General features: G+C 37.1%; 1 protein-coding gene across 1 annotated transcript; it reads left to right on the plus strand.

The window, feature by feature from the left end:
• The first annotated feature begins 972 nt into the window (after positions 1-972).
• On the plus strand, positions 973-18,151 carry LOC121036518 (small ubiquitin-related modifier 2-like). The gene is made up of 3 exons (XM_040485030.1): positions 973-1,162; positions 1,247-1,361; positions 18,090-18,151. Exons 1-3 carry the CDS (start codon positions 1,010-1,012, stop codon positions 18,149-18,151), a joined length of 330 nt encoding a protein of 109 aa, XP_040340964.1. The 5' UTR covers positions 973-1,009.
• The last annotated feature ends 5,447 nt before the right edge of the window (positions 18,152-23,598 follow it).

Consider the following 23,598-nt stretch of genomic DNA (forward strand, 5'->3'; position numbering starts at 1 on the left):
AGACCAAACACATCTCAACTAGAGACCAGATTTATTTAGCTCTCTAGCATAGACTTTTGTTTTTTAGACGTATATGCGATTTATACGCATTTCTATTTTCTTACACAAAACATCTTTAGTGCCATAAAATTTACATGACAAATAAAATATGTAAATCACAGCAAAAAGAGAATACATGGAGAGAAGCAGACCCAGAGACGGCCCAGATGTTGAAATTAACAGATTTAAAAAATTTTTACTGGGGCGCCTGGGTGGCGCAGTCGGTTAAGCGTCCGACTGCAGCTCAGGTCACTATCTCTCGGTCCGTGAGTTCGAGCCCCGCGTTGGATTCTGGGCTGATGGCTCAGAGCCTGGAGCCTGCTTCCGAGTCTGTGTCTCCCTCTCTCTCTGCCCCTCCCCCGTTCATGCTCTGTCTCTCTCTGTCCCAAAAATAAATAAAACGTTAAAAAAAAATTAAAAAAAAATTGTTTACTGTTTATTTATTTTTGAGAGAGAGAGAGACAGACAGACACAGAGACAGTCTGAGTGGGGGAGGGGCAGAGAGAGAGGGAGACACAGAATCCGAAGCAAGCTCCAAGTTCTCAGCTATCAGGACAAAGCCCACCTAGGGGCTTGAATTCACTAATGGTGAGATCATGACCTGAGCTGAAGTCAGACACTTAACTGACTAAGCCACCCAGGAACCCCAAAATTATCAGAGATTTTAAATAAAATAACAAAAAAATCTAAAGGAGCAAGTAGAAAAGGTGACCAATATGAATAAAGAGATGGTGGATCTTAGCAGAAACATGATTATATTAAAGAAAAATGTATTGAACTCTCTATTAAAAAATGCAATATCATAGATTAAGCACTTATTAGACAAATTTAACACCAGACTGGAATCTGAAAAGAATTAGTATCCTTGAGGACAGGTCAATAGCGCTCCTGGTACTCCTTGTGTGTGCTCGTTCAAGTGAAGGCCTGGTACCTCTGTGAGGCAGCAGCTGAGGAGAATGTGGCACACACCATGGCAGATGAAAAGCCCATGGAAGGAGTCAAGAGTGGGAACAATGGTCATGTTCATTTGAAGGTGGTGGGTCAGGATGGTTCTGCGGTGCTATTTAAGATTAAGAGGCACAGTGCATTTAGTAAACTAATGAAAGCCTGTTGTGAACAACAGGCTTGTCAATGAGCTTTGTCAATGAGGCAGATCAGATGCCAAAGGGACGAGCAGCCAATCAATGAAACAAACACTCCTGCACAGTTAGAGATGGAGCATAAAGATATAATTGATGTGTTCCTACTGCAGACAGGAGGTGTTTATGAAAAAATGGAATCTGCCACTTTATTCCAGAACTCTTCCTCCAGACCAAGAAAGAGTACAACCTCAACTAGAAAACTGCAGTTTTGGGGCACCTGGGTGGCTCAGTTCGTTAAATGTCCAACTTCAGCTCAGGTCCTGATCTCACAGCTCGTGAGTTCAAGCCCTGTGTTGGGCTCTGTGCTGACACCTCAGAGCTCAGAGCATGCTTCAGATTCTGTGTCTTCCTATCTCTGCCCCTCTCCTACTCTCTCTGTTTCTAACTCAAAAACAAATAAAAACATTTAAAAACATTTTTAAAAAATGAAAAAAGAAAGAAAGAAAGAAAATCACTGTCTGGTTCCACCACATCCTGATGACTAAAGTGTAGTTTTCTCTGTTCTTTCATTTTCCCCTTCCCCATTCCTTGGCTGCACATAAAGTAACTTGTGTGTATGTACATGAACATATTGCAGTTTTTTTTTTTAATTTTTTTTTCAACGTTTATTTATTTTTGGGACAGAGAGAGACAGAGCATGAACAGGGGAGGGGCAGAGAGAGAGAGAGGGAGACACAGAATCGGAAACAGGCTCCAGGCTCTGAGCCATCAGCCCAGAGCCCAACGCGGGGCTCGAACTCACGGACCGCGAGATCGTGACCTGGCTGAAGTCGGACACTTAACCGACTGCGCCACCCAGGCGCCCCGCAGTTTTTAACTTAATGACCAATGATATATTTCGATCAATACCAAATTGAGATGGGATGGGGAAAAATATTGGGGAAATGCCACAGATGTGGAAAAAATCTCCGTCTGTGACATGCTCATTCAGCTCTTATTTTCATGTGTTAGTAAGCTATTTTTGCTCTCATAAGAAAACAAAAAATAATATAAAAACTTGCATACTCTGTTTGATTAGAGAATTTTAATGCTTTACATTTATCACTATAAACCCTAGGAATATTTCATAACATTTTTGTACATAGCTGTAACATGTAGGGTGATCTGTCTTAAATAGGAACAAATTACTCTAAAGGAAATAAATCCTAGATAGTTTTCCACTCAAGTCAAGCATTTTGTTGTTTAAATAAATTTCATGTTTAAAATAAACAAAAGAAATCAATAGAAATATAGAAAAGAAATAAACATATAAAATAAACAAAAGAAATCAAATAGAAATCAATTTATATATATATAAAATATATATAATATAGGGTGTTGTATGGAAACTAATTTGACAACAATTTTCATATATTAAAAAAAAGAGCTGAAAAAAATAACTATACATATATAGTCAAATAAATAAATAATTTTTAAAAATAGAGAAGTGTTTGAGATCTGAAGGACAATATCAAACCCACGATTACTGTAGAAAAAGAAGATAGAGAAAAGGATAAAAAAAAGTATTTAAAGAAACAGAGCAGAGAATAATTCAAAATGACTGAAGGTGTTAACACATATCTGATATTCAGTGGACCCCATGCAGAGTGCGACGAAGCAAGACACACCTCTTCATAGTTAAATTGCTGAAAACAAATTTTAATAATTTAAAATGAGTCCGTAAAAAATAGACTATCTTCAATGGAACAACGTGCATGATGGTTTATTTTCCACTAAAAATAATTGCACAATGTATTATTGCACAAGGCAATAATAAAAAGTGCAAAACACCAGAAGTCAACCTAGGAGTGTTGTATATAGATCTATCTCTTCTTCCAAAAAAGGGGGAAAATAAATTCATAAAACAAAACCTTAGGGAATTTACCTCAGCAAAAACATACTACAAGACACTCCGCTAAAGAGAACTGATACCAAGTGGAACCGCAGATCTGCAAGAATGAATGAAAGGCATAAAATATAGTAAATACCTGGGAAAATATAAAAGGCCTTTCAGTCTATATCTGTATTTAAGTCTATGTATATTTTTGAAAGGTTGCAGAGCATTTAAAATAAAAGCAATAAAAGGGGCACCTGGGTGGCTCAGTCAGTTAAGTGTTAGACTCTTGATTGTTGCTCAGGTCATGATCTCTCGGTTCAAGCCCTCCTTGGGCTTCAGGCTGACTCTTTGGAGCCTGCTTGAGATTCTGACTCCCTCCCTCTCTTCCCCTCCCCCACCTTTTCTCTCTCCCCCTCGCGCTCTGCCTCTCCACTCTCTCTCTCACTCTCTCAAAATAAATAAATACACTTTAAAAAACAGAAAAGTAATAACAATACCGAATGTATTTAGAGATTGTTAGCATATGTGGTATAGAACTAAAATATACAAAATCAAGAGCACAAAGGGGAGGAAGAGAGCAAAAAAAACCCCACTAAACTGCATGTGTTATAGCATAAGATTATTTGAGTGTACACTGCAATGAGTCTAAGATTCATATTGTAAACTCTAAGCCTATACTTCCCACAAGGGTAGTCAGTGGCTACATGCTGATATTTAAATTTAGGAAGAAATTAATAAAAATTGAATAAAATTGAAAATTCAGCTCCTAAAGTTACACTAGCCACATTTCAAGTGCGAAGTAATTACATATCCTTGGTGGCCACCATGTTTGATTGAACAGATAGAGGAGATTTCCATCAGTTAAGTTATTTTAGACATCACTGCTCTATATAAACATAAAATTACAACACAAAGCTATAAATCTAAATACCAAAAGTAGGAGTGAAAATGAAATTTTAAAAAATGTGATATAACTCAAAGATGTAAGGAAAGAAAAACAGAGATATGTTATTAAATGAGATAAAGAAAAACCAAACATGAAGACAGGAGATTAAAACAAAACTATATTAATAATTATACATTAAATGGTAATAAACAAAACATCCCAGTAAAAGTCAGTGATAATAAGATTATATTAAAAAGACACAATTCTATGCATTTTATGTGCAAAGGGAGAGAAGTTGAAAGTAAATGTGTAAAAACAATACCACTAAAATACTAAGATTAAGAAATAATTTTATGATTAAGATATATTGTGTTAAAGATACTATTTAAAAACTAAGATTGAGAAATTGGTTGGACATCTTAATTTCAGATGAAGGTTTTTTCAAGGGAAAGAATATTACTGGAGAAATAAAGAAATATTTCCTAATTGTAAAGAGGATGATTCATCAAGAAGTCATAACAATTCCAAAAGTGAATGTACCCAATAAAAGAGATTTTAAAATACATGAAGCAAACTTCACAGATTATATGGAGATGACAAGTCCACCTTTGTGTCCAGAGTTTTTATATAACCATCACCCAACAACTGTATATATATAGGACTATCCCAACAGCTGTACAGTCTTTGCAGATACGCATGAATTATCCACCAAAACAGACTAACTACTACTTATAAAAAAAGTCTCCAACATGCTTAATAATTAAAATCATATGGAATATATCCTATGGATACAATGGTATCAAATTAGAAAATAATTTTTTTTTTCAACGTTTATTTATTTTTGGGACAGAGAGAGACAGAGCATGAACGGGGGAGGGGCAGAGAGAGAGGGAGACACAGAATCGGAAACAGGCTCCAGGCTCCGAGCTATCAGCCCAGAGCCCGACGCGGGGCTCGAACTCCCGGACCGCGAGATCGTGACCTGGCTGAAGTCGGACGCTTAACCGACTGCGCCACCCAGGCGCCCCAGAAAATAATTTTTAAAAGCTATATTTAATAACAAATTTTTAAATAACCTATAGGACGAAAAAGAAATCAAACAGAAAATTATAAAAGAGTACAAGATGAATTACACTAAAAACATAGTACATAAAAATCTGTGTGGTTCACTAAAACTGCACCAGGGGTATTTGTAGCTTGAATGTTTATAGCAGAAAAGAAGAATTATTTTTAAATAAGTAACCATGGCACAAAAACAGACACATAGACCAATGGAATAGAATAGAAACCCCAGAACTAGACCCACAAACGTATGGCCAACTCATCTTTGACAAAGCAGGAAAGAACATCCAATGGAAAAAAGACAGTCTCTTTAACAAATGGTGCTGGGAGAACTGGACAGCAACATGCAGAAGGTTGAAACTAGACCACTTTCTCACACCATTCACAAAAATAAACTCAAAATGGATAAAGGACCTGAATGTGAGACAGGAAACCATCAAAACCCTAGAGGAGAAAGCAGGAAAAGACCTCTCTGACCTCAGCCGTAGCAATCTCTTACTCGACACATCCCCAAAGGCAAGGGAATTAAAAGCAAAAGTGAATTACTGGGACCTTATGAAGATAAAAAGCTTCTGCACAGCAAAGGAAACAACCAACAAAACGAAAAGGCAACCAACGGAATGGGAAAAGATATTTGCAAATGACATATCGGACAAAGGGCTAGTATCCAAAACCTATAAAGAGCTCACCAAACTCCACACCCGAAAAGCAAATAACCCAGTGAAGAAATGGGCAGAAAACATGAATAGACACTTCTCTAAAGAAGACATCCGGATGGCCAACAGGCACATGAAAAGATGTTCAGCGTCGCTCCTTATCAGGGAAATACAAATCAAAACCACACTCAGATATCACCTCACGCCAGTCAGAGTGGCCAAAATGAACAAATCAGGAGACTATAGATGCTGGAGAGGATGTGGAGAAACGGGAACCCTCTTGCACTGTTGGTGGGAATGCAAATTGTTGCAGCCGCTCTGGAAAGCAGTGTGGAGGTTACTCAGAAAATTAAAAATAGACCTACCCTATGACCCAGCAATAGCACTGCTAGGAATTTATCCAAGGGACACAGGAGTACTGATGCATAGGGGCACTTGTACCCCAATGTTCATAGCAGCACTCTCAACAATAGCCAAATTATGGAAAGAGCCTAAATGTCCATCCACTGATGAATGGATAAAGAAATTGTGGTTTATATACACTATGGAATACTACGTGGCAATGAGAAAAAATGAAATATGGCCTTTTGTAGCAACGTGGATGGAACTGGAGAGTGTGATGCTAAGTGAAATAAGCCATACAGAGAAAGACAGATACCATATGGTTTCACTCTTATGTGGATCCTGAGAAACTTAACAGGAACCCATGGGGGGTGGGAGGGAGGAGAGGGTGGGTGATGGGTATTGAGGAGGGCACCTTTTGGGATGAGCACTGGGTGTTGTATGGAAACCAGTTTGACAATAAATTTCATATATAAATGAAAAAAAAATTAAAATTTGTATCTCATTAAAGTAAACATTAAGAAATACTCAAAAAACAGACTGCAAGGAAGTTTTCGTAACATATCCATTTGAGGGGCACTTGGGTGGCTCAGTCGGTTAAGTGTCCAACTCTTGATTTTGACTCACATCATGATCTCACAGTCATGAGAACAAGCCCCATGTCAGGCTCTGTTCTCAGAGTGTAGCCTGTTTAGAATTGTCTCTCTCTCTCTCTCTCTCTCTCTCTCTCTCTCTCTCTCTCTCTCTTTTTCTTTCTTTACCTTTCTCTCTCTAACTCTGCCCTTACCCCTGTCTCAGAGTGTCTCTTTCTCTCTCTCAGAATAAATAAATAAACATCAGAAAAATAATATATCCATTTGACAAAGAACTTACATGCAGAATATTAGAGAAATCCTATAATGCAATAAGAAAAGGACAAATAATAAAAAGACAAACCCAATGACAAAATGGTTAATGACTTCAATATATACTTCACAAAGAAGAAATACAAATGGCAACAAATACATGAAAATGTGTTCAAAATATCCAAAAGAACTGTAAAAGGATGTTCATAGCAACTTCCATATTCATAATTGCTCAAATGCCCAACAACAGGAGAATGAATAAACAAAATGTGTTATAGTCATGCAATAAACACTACTATATAATATAAAAGAAGAAACTATTGATACAAGCAAAGTCATACATAAATTTCGGAAACATTATGAGGAGTTAAAAACCAACCACAAAAATATGACTTAATTATTTATATCATTCCAAGAATATACAAAACTAATGTACAGTGATAGAAATTTAAGAGCGATCACATCTACGGGTGGAGAGAATGAAGAGGAGATTGACCATAAATAACATGAGGGAACTTTCTGGGATAGGGTAGATCACATTGTGAAGAAAAGTATAGGCAAGACACAGACTGAGAAAACGTTTTCATAGTGCATGTATCTGACAAAGGACTCATATATAGAATATTTGTATTCTATACACGGTTACATGTACATGGTAATGTTCTGTACATGGGTGCATAAAATAGCTAAAATTCATTAAACTGAGTGTGTAAATCTGTGAAAATTATTATATATAAATCACATCTGAAAATTTATATGGTGATGACCCACCAAGTGCCAGATTCTCTGCAACTCATTGAAGATATAGTGATAATCAGGACTGTTCTCATAAAATTAGAATTTCCAATAAATGGCCTGATTTAAACCTATTTGAAGACTCACCTCAACTAAATGCTTCTCTTTTTGTCCACATATGCAACTTTTTGTTTGTTTGTTTTTTGTATATAATATAGTAAAAGTGTGCTACATAAAGAAATCAGGAACCCTAAATTTTATTCACATTTCTGTCCTGGACTAGCTTTGTCACCTTGAATAAAACATTTATCCTTCTTATACTTATCTGCAAAACAAAAGTATCAGTCCAATATTCTTAAAAGCCCCACATCTTTATGGTTTTTATTCTTATTACATATACTAATGATGATATTATCTATTTACTGTGAAGCTGCAAACTTGAGGTGAAAACTGTTCATCGTGGAAGGAAACAGCCCCAGTTTCTTGACCATAATATAACTGTTGTCACTTGCCAGTCTGTGGTATTGCCACTGAGTCATTTGCAGTGAGTTAAGCCTAGAGTGTAGAGAAATTGAGATCTGACTAGTCTTGCCTTTACTTGAGTTCTAATTGCTTTCTCTTAATGGCTTTTTCAGTTATGTTAATTTTAAAAATGACCAACCCAGAACTCAAATCTCCCAATCATAAGACCCCCACGGCAGAAAAGACTTTTTAGTTTGCCAGGTATACAAAGCTTTCTTGTTTTTTAAGTGAATTAGTTAAGATTCAGAGATGGGAAAGAATCTAAAATCTGTCTGCCCATAAAACATTCTCTTTTACAAACATTTAGAGAACATGCAAGAGTAAATTGCTCTTTTATGAGGTCTGCAGAGGAACATAATACATAACTTGCTTTCGCCGTGATTTTTAAATTTTCCCTTTCTCCCAAATTGCTTAAACACTTTTTGGTTAGAGAAAATGAGCCTCAATATGGACAAACCTTTAGCTAGACCGCTTTCCATACCCAATGCTGCTCACTTACCCTTGGAATCTGTAACATTTTTACTCTTCCTTCATATCCACCCAGCGCCTTTCGTATCTTTCTGTGCACAAACTTGAATTTACTAATATCAATCCTTTTTTCTATCAGCCTATAGACTCCTAACTCCTTAACCTTTTGCAATATCATTAATTAATTCATTAGGTCATTCAACAAAAACCGAAGTAATAAAAAAAATACACGTATGATGCTATGTAGCGGCCAAGATCAGAAGGGTGAAGAATGTCTCTGCCATCCTAGGGATTATATTCTAAGATCTACATATGTAGTCTATATTTTTAACATATAGTCTAATATTTTTTAAAAAATAATTAAATGTGTGTTTTCTTTTTATTGAGTCCTCTTACAGCCTTTTGATTTGCTCTGTGACTGTGGGCTTAGATTTGCTTTTCAGAACCCTTTGATTCAAAGTATCAAAGTACACCAGGCTTCTAAGCTGCCAAATATCACTATACTCTTCAGCGTGACATGTTTTGTGCTTACAAAACAGTTTCTCACAATTCTAAAAATACATCACCCCAAGATCTCCCTGTCAAAGTAGTAAAAAGAAAAACAATTGGTGGGAAAGTTAGGATACGTACTGTTCTCTTCTTTTCTAGCTTTTTGCTTTTAATTCTTCTATTCATGTACCAGTTGATTGATTCATTGATTGATTGATTGATTGATAATGTATTTAGTGCCTACTATGAGCCAGGGAATATTCTAGATGAGTAACATCTAATCCTTATCCTAGAGGAGCTCAGAATCAAAAATTCTACTTCAAACTTTTATGGCACAACAAACATGAATGCCTTTACCAATGAATTTTTACCACTATTCAAATAGTTGTTTTAAAAATAGACTAAAAAAATATTTAAAGGTAAAATGACATTGTTAGTGGTGAGATATTTTAGTAGTTTCTTGTGTGTGTGTGTGTGTGTGTGTGTGTGTGTGTGTGCATTTGTGTGTATATGTGTGTGCATATTTATATATTTCCTTACATTTCTCTCACTATCATATTCCTACAGAGGCCTTTTCAAACTACCTTTGATATACACTACATTGTAAAACACCCTTTAAAATACACAAAAGATGACAGTTAGAAAATCATTTTTAGACGAGATACTGCATTAAAATTTTAAAGTACAGGTTTAAAATGTCTTTACTACATCCTCAAACAACCCAAAATACAAATGATGCTATCACATACACACAAACTATCACATTCAATTTAGAACAAGGTGGCAATATTTTCTGTTCATTTAATTCATACAAAAATTACTTCATTGTTATGGATAGCAATAGTGAACCCACATTCCTCAATGAGTATTTATTGTGTTGAAGTTTTTTAAGTTAACAATCCATTCAATCAACACTAACAGGTATAAATTACCTACATTTATAGGTGAGAAATCTAAGGAAAATCTATGTTAAAGAATTTGCTTTTTAAATACTGAGTACAGAATATACTACAAGATAATAAAATTTGATAGAAAGGATACAAAACATGCCCCAAAGAACCTTTAATAGCTAACAATTATTTTTAAATCATGAATTATAATAAAAAATCATAAAAAGTTGTTTAAAGGGCATGACTTTTTTCCCTGACTAAAACATGCCTTTGGGAAATTTTTGTCTCCCTGTCTTCATCTTCCTCATGACATTTTATCAATTCTGAATTTCTCCTTGTTTTCTCCCCTCTCTTCTGCAATTGAAAAGTTTTAAATGACTGTTGAACAGCCCATTTATATTCTGAAGAAACCCTTTGCAACTTGGGAGAAATGTGGTATCTTGCACTCATTTCAATAACAATGGAAAAAAAGGGACTACTTACTTTTCTATAATTGTAAACAGTACTTAAATCTTTTCATTATTAATTGAATGTATGAAAACTTTTAAAATTATAATAATCTCAGACATTGTTTTTCATAAAGTCACATGATATGTCATTTTGCATTCCTCTAAGACTTCTGTCCTGTCTTGTTCTGTGGAAGTTCCCTCAGCCCTTTGTCATTTTTCCAGGGTGTCCTTATCTACTTATGCTATGATCTCCTTTCCCCTAATCCTCTTCTCATACCCATTATTTTCCAATATTATTAGCTTGGTTTCTTTTGACACAAAAGCTTAAAAGCCACTGCCTATTTCTGTCTGTGTTGCCAACTCTTCATGTCCCTGTCATAGTGACACCTTAAATCTCTGACAGCAAATGTCAAAATCTCCCAAACTGCTCTGTAGACCAGCTTCAGCTAAATTTAATAAAGTATTGGGAAGCTCTGATTAAAACAATTGGCACTCATGGGAATAAATGGTATTAGTGGAACCTTAATCTAAGATACTGATATTTCAAAATATAAGCTTGACTTTTTAAATTATGTTTAAAACAAGGTAGTTAGTCCTTAGCATTTTGATCAACAATTTCAGTGATTTTCTACAGGTGAGTGGGGGACTGGATTGATTCAGCGCACCTAAAAGTTCAAATACTATCCATAGTTCCATAGCAAATAACAGAACAAGGAAAAAAAATACAAAAGGTTAAAATTAAAGGTAGTTAAAAGTCTATTTAGTCCTCATTCTCTACCAATTACCTACAAACTTTGGACTTTTACTTTCTAATCTTAATATACTTACTCTAAAGACAAAACTCTCATTCTTTCCTGTTTTTTATTCCTTTGGCATTTTAAAATATTACTTATTTCTAATTACTAGTAAATACTGAATGAGATTCCATTGGATTTGGAATCAGAGCAGATTTGTACAACTTAGCTAAAAAAACCTCAAAACAATCTTAAAATGTTTTCTGAATGTTGGCTCAAAAACAGGTTTTTCTCTACTTAACCTTTAAAAATGGTTTGAAATGTAAAAGGACAAAGCGATTCTTATACACAGTCACAGTGACATCCCACAAAAGCTAAAAATATCTCATTGGTTTAACAGGCCAAATTTTATAGTCCCTACAAAGTCCTAATGTTATTGTGAATGCCCTGTGATGGGTTATGTGGGTAAAGTGTTGTGTTTGTAGAATTACATGGTAACTCAAAGAGACACTGATAAGCTATATTTTGCACTTTTGTTCCAGATGCAGGAAGGAAACATTTAATCCATCTAATTTGATCCAAAAAACTGTCTTGATGACATTTGGAAGGATTTAATGACATTTTCCTTGGTTCCAGCTCTACTATTCAGCCATACTTCATCTTATATGATTAGGCTGTAACTCTGCAGACAGTTTAGAGCCCAATGCATCAATTCATAATTAAGATGCAAAAAAAACAGCATGAAAGAAGAATTTTGCAAAGTATCCCTTTCTAATAATTGTAACTTGAAATGTTCTTTGCTTTCAACTGAGTCCTGAGCTGTGAAGCAGTTGCTTGGATGTGGGCTAAAAGACTTGACTCACCCTAGGATTGGATCTAACTGTTCTCTTCTCTCAAATGCCTACCATGATTCAGAGGTTCCCAGATGTTGCCCACAGTAACAAAGGTATAAAAATGTAGAAATCAGTGGTTGCAAAGTAAATCAGAGGGAGCCATAACAGATCACCACACAAATAAAGGGGCAGTGCCATGAGTAGAAATGTGTCCCCCAAAATCCATTTGTTGAAGTCGTAACCCCCAGTACATTAAATGTAACTTTATGTGTGAATAGGGTCATTGAAGATGTATTTAGTTAAGATAAAGTCATCAGGGTGAATCCTAATCTAACATGACTAGTTATTAGAAGATGGAGGAGGGACAGTAAATTATACTCCAGACTGAGAAGGCACTTTGAGATAAAAAAACAACACAAGCCACTCCATACTGTTTGTAGAGTTTTATTCAAGATAACTTACTGACAGGCAGAACTGGCAGAGGACTATCCATGGCAGCTGTGTGCTTCCTTTCTGCCCCCATTCTCTGCCCTGTCCAGACCATAATAGAATGAGGGGGATGACAGTGAGGTCAAAGGGTAGTTATCCAAAGTGGCACCAACTGTGAGACAGAGATCTTTACTAGTTATCTAAGGTAGAGGCTTCCATGTGCCACTTTAGGGGAGAGCAGAACAAACCTTCCCTCAATCAGGTCACGACATATGTTAACTTCCTGGAGGCCTGCAACAGGTAACCACCAGGGAGGTCATTTCTTAGGCATGAGTCAGATGGAGGGTCAAAGATGGAGCCAGTGTTTTCAGCACTCCTACACAGGTATCCTTATCAAAAGAGGGAGTTTCATCCACACATACACACAAGGGTATCATCATGTGAAGATGAAAGCAGTGATCAAGGCGATGCCTCTATAAGCCAAGGAAAGCCAAAGACTTCCAGCACACAACCAGAAGCTAGAGAAGAGAAATGGAACAGCCTCTCCCATACAGTCGTTGTAAGGAGCCAACCCTGCTGACATCTTGACCTCATACTTCCATCCTCCAGATCTGTAAGGCAGTATATTCCTGTTGTCTAAGCCACTCCATTTGTGGCACATTGTGATGGCACCCCTAAAAAATTAACATAGACAGCCAACTTGAGAGATGGCGTGTGGTGCAGGAAAAGATGTCGGAAAAGGACAGCCCGATATAAAGGCTGAACAAATGGCAAATGCCATGGCAGAGACATAGCCATGCTGACTGACCTTTCCTCCCTGTGGAAGCGGGAAGACTAGACCCTAATTCCACAGAAACCAAGGAATTCACAAGGTGGGAGCAAAGGCTCAGACACCTAAAAGTTTAAGTTATATGGAGAAACAGCAATAGAAGAAGGCAAAACCTGTTGGTTCCTGTGAGAGAGTAGAGGCCAATAACGCAGCAAAGTAGGACTCTGACACTAGGGTCTCAGATCCATAACAGCTGGAGATGAGTGGGAAAGTCAGTAAGGAGTTAAATCCAGATCAAAGCAGTATTAACAAGGTTTCTCTGACAAATGTGTGCAAAACACGTAAAAGTTAGAAGACATTATATGGAGAAAGTATATGACCTATACATATTACTTCAGCTTCCTTATCTGCAAAATGGAACCTACTATATATTCATCTCACTGGATTTTTGTAAGAATGAAATGAGATAATCCAGGCACAGTGTCTCATATAGTAAGCCCTTGGATAAATGTCAGAGGCTGAGTCAGATATATACACAACCGTAACTCACATATTCCTTCAAATTAAATGTGGACATTAAAATTTCTCCTTGTCCCTTCCTGACTGCCAGCTCCTTGAAAGCAGTACCTGTAACTCAGGCTTGATTTTATCCCAGACAACACTTACCCAGTATTATGTATAATGAAAAGACAGACATCTGAAGCACGGGTGAATTATAAATGATGTATAAGAAGGAGAGGGTGCATGCTGATTCCCCTTTGCCATTCCCCAGCCCTGACCTCTATCATCCTGCCAACCTAAAGCAGAGCTCCAGGCTGAATCCATCACTAAAGAGTCAAAACATGCTTGTAAATTTGGGTCTGATTTGCTCTAATGAGTTCTTGCTTCTCCTCCATTTCTAGGGGAACATAAAGCAGTGAATGACATGATTCACAGGGCAGATAACACCTCCTTAATATCTCTCCACATGCTGACCTATTTCATTACTGTGCACTTCTCAGGGATGAGAAGCTATGCAAAAACTAGAAGAAAAATACCTGAGAATCTGCCTCCTCCTGGGAATGTTTCAGCTTTTCAAGATTCTAGGTCATCCCTCTCCCTGATATTTGGAGTTCATTCCCACTGGGAGAGCAATCTGTTCACACAGCTTTTTTTTTTTAAGAGTTATTGTTTATCGACAGTCTAATATAAGCCATATTCAAAAGTGAAATCTTCATAACTAAAACCTTCATATGAAGTGTTTTCTTTTTAAATTTCATCAAGTATAAGAGTAAGGTGCATTCACTTACACTAATTCAATTATCAGTTAAATAATTGAGCCACCTCCTGAGAAAGGTATAATTTAACGCTTTACAAATGGCCAAATAGAGAAACTGAATGTTGTTGATAACATTGGTTCAGGATGGGTAAGTCTGTTTTAGGGACTGAAATGTGTCCTGTGGTGAAAGGGAGACTGACCAGGAAGCATTCCTAGCCTCTGGTGGCACAGTAGCTTCCTGTAACAGAATGTTGCTTCTGCACCAAATGTACAAGTTTCCTAGAATGAAAGACTATGTTCTCCAAGCTGTTGCCTCCATGAAAATTACCACCAAGGAGATATCTGCCCAATTTTAAACGTGTGGAAAAATGAAGCAGCTCCAGTTATAGCCTCAGAATTACCCTTGAAGACCTCTTGCTCTAATTTTCTTTCCAATTTTTTTTTCTAGTTGGGAAAAAAAAGATGTGGGGTGTGTCTTTCTATGCAGGTATCTTTGTATCCAGGTGTGTATATGTTGAGTTTGTATATATGTTCTATATGTTTGTGTATGCACCTGTCTTTATACATATCATTAGATCATTCCAGACAGAATTTCTTATGAATTTACTGCTTTTTATTTCCTAAACTACAATGTGACAAGAGACCATTCCTGAGAGTTGTCTACAACTGCCATTTAAAAAAAAAATTAATAACAAGCTTGTCACCTTCTGTTTCCTCATCACAAAGCATAACAAATAGGATTGCTTTAGAAATTTAGGTTATGACTCCATTTTAAAAACAGTTCAAACAGGTACCATCCTGGCCATCTGGTTTTTTGGAAGGCCTAGAGTTCTTTGAAAACAAGAGAGACTTGGGGCGCCTGGGTGGCGCAGTCGGTTAAGCGTCCGACTTCAGCCGGGTCACGATCTCGCGGTCCGTGAGTTCGAGCCCCGCGTCGGGCTCTGGGCGGATGGCTCGGAGTCTGGAGCCTGTTTCCGATTCTGTGTCTCCCTCTCTCTCTGCCCCTCCCCCGTTCATGCTCTGTCTCTCTCTGTCCCAAAAATAAATAAACGTTGAAAAAAAAAATCAAAAACAAGGGAGACTTGACTTTAGTACATTCACAAAACAAGTATCAATCAGCGAGTGCAGATGCACACAAATGAGAACACTAGTTTGCAAGTCCACAGCAATTGCTGTGATCATTTGCATATTCCCACTGCTGTGCATTAGTGGAGGTACAATCACTGTTGATGTGATTATAAACCTTTACTAATAAATTTGATAGAATTTTCCATTAAAATAGAAAGACTAACTCACTGAAAGATAAAAGATTAAAGGAAGAAGGGAAATGTCAGCAGGATCAAACCAGGAAACTTGTTGCTTCAAAAATTCCTTATTTATTATATCCAAACATAGATATTGAGGAGAATGGAACTGCCACAAGGTGGATGAATACTAAAAAACACCCCCTGAAGTAGAATTCTCGAGAGGTGAAAGGGATTTGATAGAACAAATTTATATGTAAGTGATATCAAGGGACCCTGGACATGAAATATTCTGCAAACAAAAAGTGGAGAAGAAAATGTTTAAATAGAAGAAAATGACAACATAACCTTCATCACTACTTCCTCATGATGTCTGTGCAGTCCAGAGACATTTATCATGTGCATCTGAAGAATGGCATCATGGGCAACTGCACCTGAGCCCATGAAAAACTCTGCACTAAGTAGCCCTCAGAGGACCTCATGATCCTGGAGTTCTCCAAGCTGGGCTTCATCAAGAAGATGGTCAAGTAGCTGGACCTGAGACTGATTATGGAACTAATCTTCATGCTCTACGTGGACAAACCAATCCACTGGCTCCCAGATCATATTCTGTGGATTAAGGTCACAACCCTAAAAGGATGCAAAGCACTGGGACCAGCAGAATACCACCTGAGAATTAGCATCTAACCATCCCTCTTGACTACATGGGCAATCCTTGCAAGTTAAGAAAAATCCAGAAACAGAAGGACAAGGTCTTTGGCAGTTAGGCACTGTGGAAGGTGCACATGACCCACAGACCAAGGTGAGCATGAGCCTGAACCCACACCAGTGCTTCAGCAGAAATAAGGCCCACCTGCATGAGGATTTCTTCTGGACATTTGCATTATTATTATTTTTTTAATAACACTAATTTGCCATACAACATGTCTCAAATGCGGCAGGTAATTTTAGGATTACAATATTTCAGGGACAGAGTTCATCATTAACCTCAACTTATTTTGTCAGAAACTTGTGTGTGTTTGTGTGTATGTCTTTTTTCTTTCCCAAAGAGATTGGAGAGGAGGTCGGGAAGATAAGAAAAATTTTAATTGGTGCATTCAGCCAAGCAGTTCAGCAACAGAACATTAATTTTTATTTTAATAATGTGTTTTTAATTGAATACTTTGCTGGTGCTGTACTAAATTGGATCTGTTATTTAAAATTACATTAAGAAAGATCATCCCCCTTCTACAACTCATGCCACCCACATTCCCAAATAACATGCTATCCATTGGGAAACAGGCAGAATAAATCACTATTCCTCGAGGGACTCCTCAGCAAAAAGGGGGAAGTATCAGAAGACTAGCAACTTGTTGTTTTAGAGTAAACAAAACTATGGTTGAAATACAGCCTCTCTTTCATACAGCATGTCACTGAACTCTCACTGTTCACTGAATTCTATTCTGCTTTCTCCTCCAGTAATAGGCTTGTAAGTAGGCACCTCCCTTGTAGCTAGGTGTGTCTATGTGACTATGCCTTGCCAATAGGTGATGGGGTCACTTTCAGACTAAGGGTATTATAAACTGTTGTGTGTCTCCTACAGGATTGCTTTGTACTACTTCTCTGGCTGGATATCCATTATGACATGGCTCTGTTAGATGGTGAAACAGTAAGATGGATCCTGGTCCCTTAGTGACCGCTAGATGTAAAATTTTTCTGTTCACCTGAATACTTATCCAAGCATGTCTGTTTGGGTTAAGCTATTGAGATTTAGCTATCTGCTTGACTAGTCTAACATGCCCAACCTATTAGATATCCCACTTTAGTTGGATTATCTAAATACAGAAAGCAGAAAATAGCCATTGGTGGGTTTACAGCTTCATCTGACATTTTCAAGAAGGGCCAGCTTCCTAATTTTTTTGTGTGTGTGTTTATTTATTTTTGAGACAGAGAGTGAGCGTGAGAGAGAGAGAGAGAGAGCGCGCGCGCGCGCGCGCGCGCACGATTGGGGGAGGGGCAGAGAGAGACAGGGAGACACAGAATCTAAAACAGGCTCCAGGTTTTGAGTTGTCAGCACACAGCCCGATGCAGGGCTCGAATTCACAAACTGCGAGATCATGACCTGTGGCTGAAGTCGGACACTTAACCGATTAAGCCACTCGGGTGCCTCAAGAAGGGCCAGCTTTCTATAGGGGAGTGGGTAGTAGCAGCCAAATATTTTGGTGGTTATTAGAAGCCCAAGATTTGAAATTCAATCTTTTTATGTTCATATATATATATATTTTTAGTTTTTTATAAACACTTTCTAAAACTCCTAAGTATTTTGACTGAAAAGAAAAAAAGCTGAAGAACGAAGAATGTAATGCAGTTTGGTAAACAGGGAATTAATAAATTGATGAAGAGTAAATAGAATGGATGGATGGATGGATGAACAGAGAAAAGGAGAAAGTCCCGAATTTAGGTGAGAAAGCAAGAGGACGGGCTCTTTTTTTCAACTTACAGGTACAAATGATGCAGTAATGGCATGTCTTCCCACGGGAGAGCAACAGGAGTCTGAAATTTAGTGTCAGAGAAACTGGCATTTGCTGAACAAGCGCAATATGTCATGCACTGTGTTACACATTTCTACATGCAATCTTGCACTTCCATATGCATGGTTTCATAAAACCCTGCAAAGGAAAAAAATGATGCTATCAACTTTTTACAGTGAGAGACTGCTGAGGCTCAGTTTCACCATTTGCCTGAGGCAGAATGAGAGTTAAGTACTTCTTTCTCTCTTTCTTTCTTCCATTCTTTATTTATTGTTGAGGTTAGGGAGAAGTAGAGAGGGAGGGGGACAGAGGATAGGAAGCAGGCTTTACACTGTCAGCACAGAGCCTGTTGTGGGCTCAAACTCATAAACTGTGAGATCATGACGTGAGCCAAAATTGGATGCTTAACCAAGTGAGCCACCCAGGAGCCCCTAGCGTTAAGGTTTTCTAATTTTAAGGCCTGTATCATCCAAATTTTATTGCTTATGGGAACTTGGTAGGTAATCCTTTGAACTTATCTATAAAATGAAAATAATATTTATTAATTTTAACATAATAATGTATACATATTTACATGTATTTTTAAAATTTAAAGCGATTATTATCATCAATATTCTGACTAAATTTTACTATAATTTGGAAATATCATCCTCCTGGGTTTCATATGGGCATATTTTTGATTTCATGATACTATTTGGATTTCAGGAGAAGTAGAGGGAGTAGAAAATAAGAAGAAAAGTAAATCTGCATTGCAGGTACCCTGACCACCGCTGGTGTTCCAGAACTTAATTCCTATCCTGCCTCCAAGTCCTATTATCTTCCATCCTCACTTTGTGTTCACTTTCATCTTTTTATCGAACTGTTTCTGCGCTTTTTGTTATTATTTTCCAGCCATGTTTAAAAGTGAGTAAAATTTGATTTTATAACAACTTAAACCACACTAATTGGGTATGTTGTATTACTCTTCAGTGCCTTTTGAGAGATAGTGTCTTAAAACTATGAGTTATTATAAAGGCGATATTTTAGGTAATAAGAAGAGCTGAGGGGAGTATGTTTTGAGACTATGATTCTTGCTAATATTAGCAATAAGTATAGTTATCTTTTTATGCAACAATGTGAATATATTTAATAATACTGAACTGTATGTAAATATATAAGCTGGTAAATTTTATGGTTTGTGCTTTATACCAAAATTAAAAATTGAAAAAAACTAGTTAAAAATTGTAAGTAATAAAAATAAAAATAAAATAAAATAAAATAAATAAAAATAAAATAAAAACTCATTAAAAATTGTAAGTAATACCTTTTCACAGTAAAAGAATTACAAAGATAAAAGAAGCTTAGAAGTAAATGTCCACCTTCCCTTGTTCCCAGGTCTGCTAGGGAAAAGTCTCTCAGTTTTTACCCATTGAGGATGATATTAGCTGTGGGTCGTACATATATGGCCTTTATGATGTTGCACTATATTCCATCTACCCTACTTTGTTGAGGGATTTTATAAAAAATAGATGCTGTATTTTGTCAAATGCTTTTTCTGTATCTGCTGACAGGATCATATGGTTTTTATCTTTCCTTTATTAATGTGGTATACCACACTGATTGATTTGTGAATATTGAACCAGCTCTGCAGCCCAGGAATAAATCCCACTTGATCACAGTGAATAATTCTTTTAATGTACTGCTGAATTCGATTTGCTAGTATCTTGTTGAGAATTTTTGCATCCCGTTGCATCACAGATATTGGCCTATAATTCTCCTTTTTAGTCAGGTCTTTGTCTGGTTTTGAAATTAAGGCAATAATGGGTTCACGTAATGAGTTTGGAAGCTGTCCTTCCATTTCTATTTTTTGGAACAATTTGAGAAGAATAGGTTTGATCTCTTCTGTAAATGTCTGCTAGAATTCCCCTGGGAAGCAATGTGACCCAGGACTCTAGTTTGTTGGGGGATGTTTGATAACTGATTAAATTTCTTTGTTGGTTATTGGTCTATTCAAATTTTCTATATTTTCTTGTTTCAGTTTTTGTAGTTTGTGAGTTTCTAGGAATTTTTCCATTTCTTCCAGATTGTCCAGTTTGTTGGCATGTAATATTTCATAGTATTCTCTTATAATTGTTTGAATTTCTGTACTGTGGGTTGTGATATCTCCTCTTTAATTCATGTCTTTATCTATTTGGGACTTTCTACTGTTAAAAGTCTAGCTAAGGGTTTATCAACTTTGTTTATTCTTTCAAAGAACCAGCTCTTAGTTCTGTTGATATGTCCTACTGTTGTTGTTGTTGTTGTTTCTGTATCATTTGTTTCTGCTCTAATTTTTATTATTTTCCTTCTTCTGTTGGCTTTAGGCTTTATTTGCTGTTCCTTTTCTAGCTCCTTCAGGTGTAAAGTTGGATTGTGTATTTGGGACCTTTCTTGCATCTTGAGATATCCTTGAATTGCAATATACTTCCTCTTAGGACTACTTCTGCTGCATCCCAAAGGGTTTGGACTGTTGTGTTTTCACTTTCATTTGCATACATGTCTTTTTTTACATCTTCTTTAATTCCTGGTTAACACATTCTTTCTTTACTAGGATGTTCCTTAACCTCCATATGTTTCAGGGCTTTCCAATTTTTCTCCTGTGGTTGACTTCAACTTTCATAGAGTTGTATCTGAAAATATGCATGGTATGATCTCAGTCTTTTGTACCTGTTGAGTGCTGATTTGTGACCCAGTATGTAATCTATTCTGGAAAATGTTGAACTTGTACTACATTACTTCTACAGTACAGTACTTGTACTACAGAAGAATGTATGCTGCTTTAGGATGAAATGTACTGAATATATCTGTTAATCTATCCAGTCCACTGTGTCATTCAAAGCCACTACTTCCTTGTTGATTTTCTGCTTAGATGATCTGTCCATTGTTGTAAGTGGAGTATTAAAGTCCCCTACTATCATTGTATTATTATCAATGGTTATCAATAATTATTACCAATTATTCCTCATATTTGTTATAAATTGATTTATATATTTGGGTGCCACAAGCTGAGAGAGAATAGATATCTACAATTGTTACATCTTCTCGATGGATAGACCCCTTGATTATGATATAATGCCCTTCTTCATCTTTTGTTATACAATCTGTTTTAAAATGTAGTTTTTCTGATATAAGTATGTCTACTCTGGGTTTCTTTAGAAAATCCATTAGTATGATAGGTGGTTCTCCATCCGCTTTCAATCTGCACGTGTCTTTAGGTCTAAAATGAGTCTCCTGTAGGTGACACACAGATGAATCTTGTTTTTTGTTTTGTTTTGTTTATTTTTGGTTTTTTAATCCATTCTGACACCCTATGACTTTGATTGGAGGAGAATTTAGTCCATTTACATTCAAAGTATTGAAAGGTGTGAATCTAGTGCCATTGTGTTACCTGTAGAGTTGGTGTTTCTGGTGATGTTCTCTGGTGTTTGTAGTCTTTCTGCTTTGATCTTTTTTTACCTCCATTCAGAGAGTCCTCCTTAAAGTTTCTTACTGGACTGGATGGGTGTTCAGGAACTCCTTTAGTTTCTGTTTCTCTGGGAAATTCTATCTCTCCTATTCTGAATGACAGCTTTGATGGATGAAGAATTCTTGGCTGCATATTTTCCCCATTCAGCACATTGAATATTTCCTGCCACTACCTTCTGGGGTGCCAACTTTCAGTGGATGGGTCTGTTGCTAAACTTACGTGTCTATCCTTGTACGTTAAGGACCTTTGTCCCTAGCTTCTTCCAGAATTCTCTCTTTACCTTTGTATTTTTCAAGTTTCACTGTATCTCATGGTGTTGACCTGTTTTTGTTGATTTTGAGGGGAGTTTTCTGTGCCTCTTGGACTTGAATGCCTGTTTTTTTTCCCAAAAGTAGGTAAGTTCTCAGGTATAATTTGCTCAAATAACCTTCCGCCCTTTTTCCCACGACATCTTCTGGGACTCCTATGAAATGGATATTGTTTTGTTTTATACAATCACTAAGTTCTCCAAGTCTCCCCTCGAGACGAAAAGTTTTCTTTCCCTCTTCTTTTCAGCTTCACTATTTTCCATAATTTTTTCTTCTATATCACCTATTCTCTCCTCTGCTCCTTCAGTCCTCATTGTGACTGTATACAGTTAGTTTTGCATTGCAGTTATAACAATTTTTTATTTCAGCCTGAGTAGTAATTAGTTTTTTCGTCTCTGCAGCAAGGGTTGCTATCGTGTCTTGTATCCTATTTTCAAACCCGGCTACTAGTCTTATGACTATTGTTCTGAATTCTTGTTCAGATATATTGCTTACATCTGTTTTAAGCAAGACCCTATCTGAGATTTCCTATTGATATTTGGGGAGAATTTTTCTGTCTTGTCATTTTGACTAAGTTTCTGTCTCATGCGTGTTTTGAAAGGTTGATATATTTCCTGCACCTTAAAGTAATGCTATATTAAAAAGGGGTCATACACTGTCCAAAGACAGGCACTTCAAGAAGTATTTCTGGTGTATGCTATGTTCATTCTGCTGTTGCATTTTGGCTCCTTCCCAATGGTCAGGTCTCTGTAGAGATCCTCCTTGTCTGCAATGGGAAGTGAGGGTGGTGTTTGGACTTTTAACTAGGTGTGCTTTGATTTGTTTGTTGCAATAATCCTGGAAAAGGGGGGACTAGATCCCAAAAAAAGAGAAAGGGAAAGGGCACCAAAAAAATTAAGAGAATATAAAAATACTATAAGGCTGATTTCAAAGAAAAAGAAAAGAAGGAAAAGAAAAGAAAAGAAAAGAAAAGAAAAGAAAAGAAAAGAGAAGGAGGAGAAGAAAAAGAAGAGGAAGAAGGAGGAGGAGAAGGGAAAAAATAAAGAAAGAAATGGGGTGGGGTTGGGGGAGCAAGCCTGGTCCTATTTCAGTAAGAACTGCAGAAGTGGTTCTGAAGCACTCGACTTTCAGTACATTTGGTGGATGGTCTTCTGGAAGAGAAGCTTGTTTTGTCAGCTTAGAGTCATTCCTTCCCCAGTAAATAAGCAGTTGCCAGGTGGTGCCTATGGAGTAAGTGGTTCCTGCCTCCATAGGGGGCCACTGTACTGCTCTCTTCAATTCCACCCTGTTGTTGCTGGGGGTAAAAATGGCACCACCCAAATCTCTCATCCCTGGACAGGGGATCGCATACCCACCGCTGTTCAGGCAACCCTCACAGAATAGCAAGGGCAGTCAGCAAGCCCTGCACCACAGCATGCCTGTGCTTTTTTTTTTTTTTTTTTCCTTTGGCACATGACTAGGATTCAAAATTCAAAGTCTTAAAGGACCAGGCACCAAGCGGAGTCTCTCGATGCTGTGTCTCATGTTCTTGGTCACAGAAAAATAGTTCCACACCAGTGCAGTGCACAGAATCTATGGTGTACCACTGCTAAAAACAGCAACACCGTTATATTCCCTCTGGGTATATCTCTGTCCCCTGCTGATGAAAGTCCTCCTGCTGGCACCAACAGGGTTTTTTGTCCTTGAAG

Source organism: Herpailurus yagouaroundi, unplaced genomic scaffold, assembly GCF_014898765.1.
Source record: "Herpailurus yagouaroundi ecotype Mexico unplaced genomic scaffold, PumYag 162, whole genome shotgun sequence".
NCBI lineage: Eukaryota > Metazoa > Chordata > Mammalia > Carnivora > Felidae > Herpailurus > Herpailurus yagouaroundi.